The sequence below is a fragment of the Capsicum annuum genome, unplaced genomic scaffold (assembly GCF_002878395.1).
Source record: "Capsicum annuum cultivar UCD-10X-F1 unplaced genomic scaffold, UCD10Xv1.1 ctg80577, whole genome shotgun sequence".
Taxonomy (NCBI): Eukaryota; Viridiplantae; Streptophyta; class Magnoliopsida; order Solanales; family Solanaceae; genus Capsicum; species Capsicum annuum.
In genome coordinates, this window is record NW_025891232.1 from 468 (window position 1) to 3229 (window position 2762).

Genomic DNA, 2762 nt, shown 5'->3' on the forward strand with positions numbered 1-2762 from the left:
ATTGCAGAGGTGGTGTGAGGATTGCATATGTAGTGTTGACTGCCAATGCAACTCTTGCGTCTATAGGTGTGTAGGCAGTGTTGACAGCCAATGCTGCTTTTGTCTTGATGTCTGTTTGGGGGAAATGAATGAAGAGGACAAGCAAGCTGAGGTGGTTTCAGATGACCATGAAATGGCTGAACTGCTGAGGATTGAAAATACCAGTAAAGTTGATTCAAAACATAATGCAAACCAGATGTTTGACGAATGTCCTTAATGGGTTGAATCTGAAGTTCTAGTTGAAGTCCACTCCATCCCCAATACGACCACCACGGAAACCGAGATCGTGAACTCACATCTGAATTCACAACTTTATGTTCTTGTTGAAGATACAATATCGAAATTGATGGGTTGCAATAATTTGTCCAGCGCTTCTAGTGTCATGACCCACCTTGAGTCTGCACCTTGGTTGATTTCAATTGAGGTACTTATATTTAAAAATACGGGACAGAAGCTTGACATGGAGCTTGGTGACAAGCTATCTGATATGAAGCTGGAGAGGGATATTTTTGTAGAAGTTTGTGGTCCTCATACAACTTTTGGTCTTCCACATGCTTTGGGTTTATACATTTGTTATTGGGTTGATACTGGGCAGGTTTGCTGGGCTTACCTTGATGGGGTAAAGTCAATTGCTATGAAATCAGAGGATTGGGACGAGAATGAATCAGCAATAATTGAAACTAAAGGTGCTGAAGTTCCTCGACCAAGGGATAAACGTAGTGAGGGTGTATGTCTCACGGAAAAGTGCAGTGAATGGACTGATGGTATCACAGTTGAGGCATGGGAGAATACCACCAAAATTGTTTCTATTGAAGCCACACCAGAGCAGTCAAAAAATACAAAGCAAGAGAAAATATAGATATGGAGGCACCGTCGACACCTTTACAAAATCAAAAAATGGCAGAAATGAAGGTTAGCATGTCTACTATAAACATTGAAATAACAGGTAGTGGCATGCTGGAGATTGCAATTTTCAGAAGAATGGGAACTGAAATCCTTCAACTAACTGTTGCAATATCATTATGTTTTGGTCCTGGAGGTTCTAACAGGTTCATAGTAGAAGATGTAGTTGTTTTACATTGTTATGGATTTCATGATAAAAGAATTCAAAATGGAAAAATCTTCTGAGTGGGTGGGGAGTTCAAGAAGAAAATTCAGCTTGTCCATGGAAATTCGACAATTGCATTGCTCCCAGCGAATACAACAAACACTGGAGATGTGGGAAGCTTAACTGGTAGATTCTTATTAGCTGATGTAGTTTTCAGGCAGGAAACTATTATTATTGAAGGTTGTGGAACTTCTGTAATGTGCATTCCTACTCTAATTTTGTTGCATAATTCCATGGTCTCAAGGGTTACTGTGTATGTTGTCCTGTGCATATCCCAAAGCTTTAAGGCAATGCTAATTGTAAACGTGGATCACAAGGGTGTGTTGTATAACCAGATTGTTGGACTGATGCAACAGTGTATTCCAAAGACTAGGAGAGTTCTTATGATGCATAATTTCTTATCATTGCTGTTTGATACCGGTGGAACCCTCCTAAAATATCATGCCAGAGGTACTGTTTTTGACGCATCATGTTTCAGCTATAAGGAACTTATTAAGTTCGGATTTATGTTGTTATATGCTGGTTCTCAAAATCAGTCACTGAGTTGTGTCACGATGAGGGAATTTGAGATGTAGTGTCAGTTAAAGAGATTGACTGGATCAAATATTGCTGCAATCTGCGAGGTGTCAGAAAATGCATTTTGGTGCTACTCAAGCAGGTTACTAACACCTTTCCACAGCTCATAATGACTATTGAGAAGCATTCTTATGGTGATAAAGCTGATACTGGAGGCAAGAAAGCAAAAGTTGTAGGCATGAATACTAGTGTTGTCCCAAAAATCGATGTTGAGTTTTGGAGGGAGCACAAAAGGGATTTAATTGGGGGGAAGATCAAGAATTGCTTGGGATAGGGCTAACAGAACTTTATGTTCTACTGCTTAAACCACTACTGAAGTGGATTCCTTGTTTAAGGTAGAACTTTGTGCTATTATTACTCGAGCTCAATTTGAGGAGTTATGGATGAGCATGTTCTTTAAGAGTGTGGGGCCTGTGGGGAAGTGTTTGAATGAGGCCAAGGTAGATAATGTTCAAATACAGGAAGTGGTTCTCGTTAGCAAATCAACTAGAATCCCAATAATTCAGCATCTCTTAAAAGATTACTTCGATGAGAAGAAGCTCTACACGAGTATAAATCAGGATGATAGTATGGCTTGTGATACAACAGTTCTAGACGCAATCCTGATTGGTAATGGAGATGAAAATGTTCAAGAATTGCTAGTGGTTGATGTCTCCTTATTAGATCTTGGTGTTGAAACTGTTGGCAGGACGATAATTGTGTTAATTTCCAGAAATGCTACAAATTCAGCCATGGAAGAGCAAACTTTCCCAACCTACTCAGATCATCAGCGTGAAAATGTTCCAATTGAAGAGCTCAGCCGTTTGAATTACTGTAATTGGCATTGGCATTTCTATGGATGTTCAATTCAACCTGTCATCCAAGCAAGGTTCAACGGTCCCTCAAACTAAATTCCACATACTGATTCTAATGCTTGAGGACAAGGATCAATTGAAGGAGGGTATGTTATGAGCTCAATAATAGTCGACCAAATGTAGTTGTTTGGATTCGAAGTCGGGAATAGAAAGCAAACAGATAAATGCGAGATTGAGAATAAATG

At 39.6% G+C, this 2762-nt stretch overlaps 1 protein-coding gene across 1 annotated transcript; it reads left to right on the forward strand.

Moving 5' to 3' along the window:
• Window positions 1-1832: 1832 nt before the first annotated feature.
• Window positions 1833-2613, forward strand: LOC124895206 (heat shock 70 kDa protein-like). Its single transcript, XM_047405648.1, has 2 exons — window positions 1833-1895; window positions 2059-2613. The coding sequence occupies exons 1-2, from the start codon at window positions 1833-1835 to the stop codon at window positions 2611-2613; spliced, it is 618 nt and encodes a 205-aa protein (XP_047261604.1).
• Window positions 2614-2762: the final 149 nt, after the last annotated feature.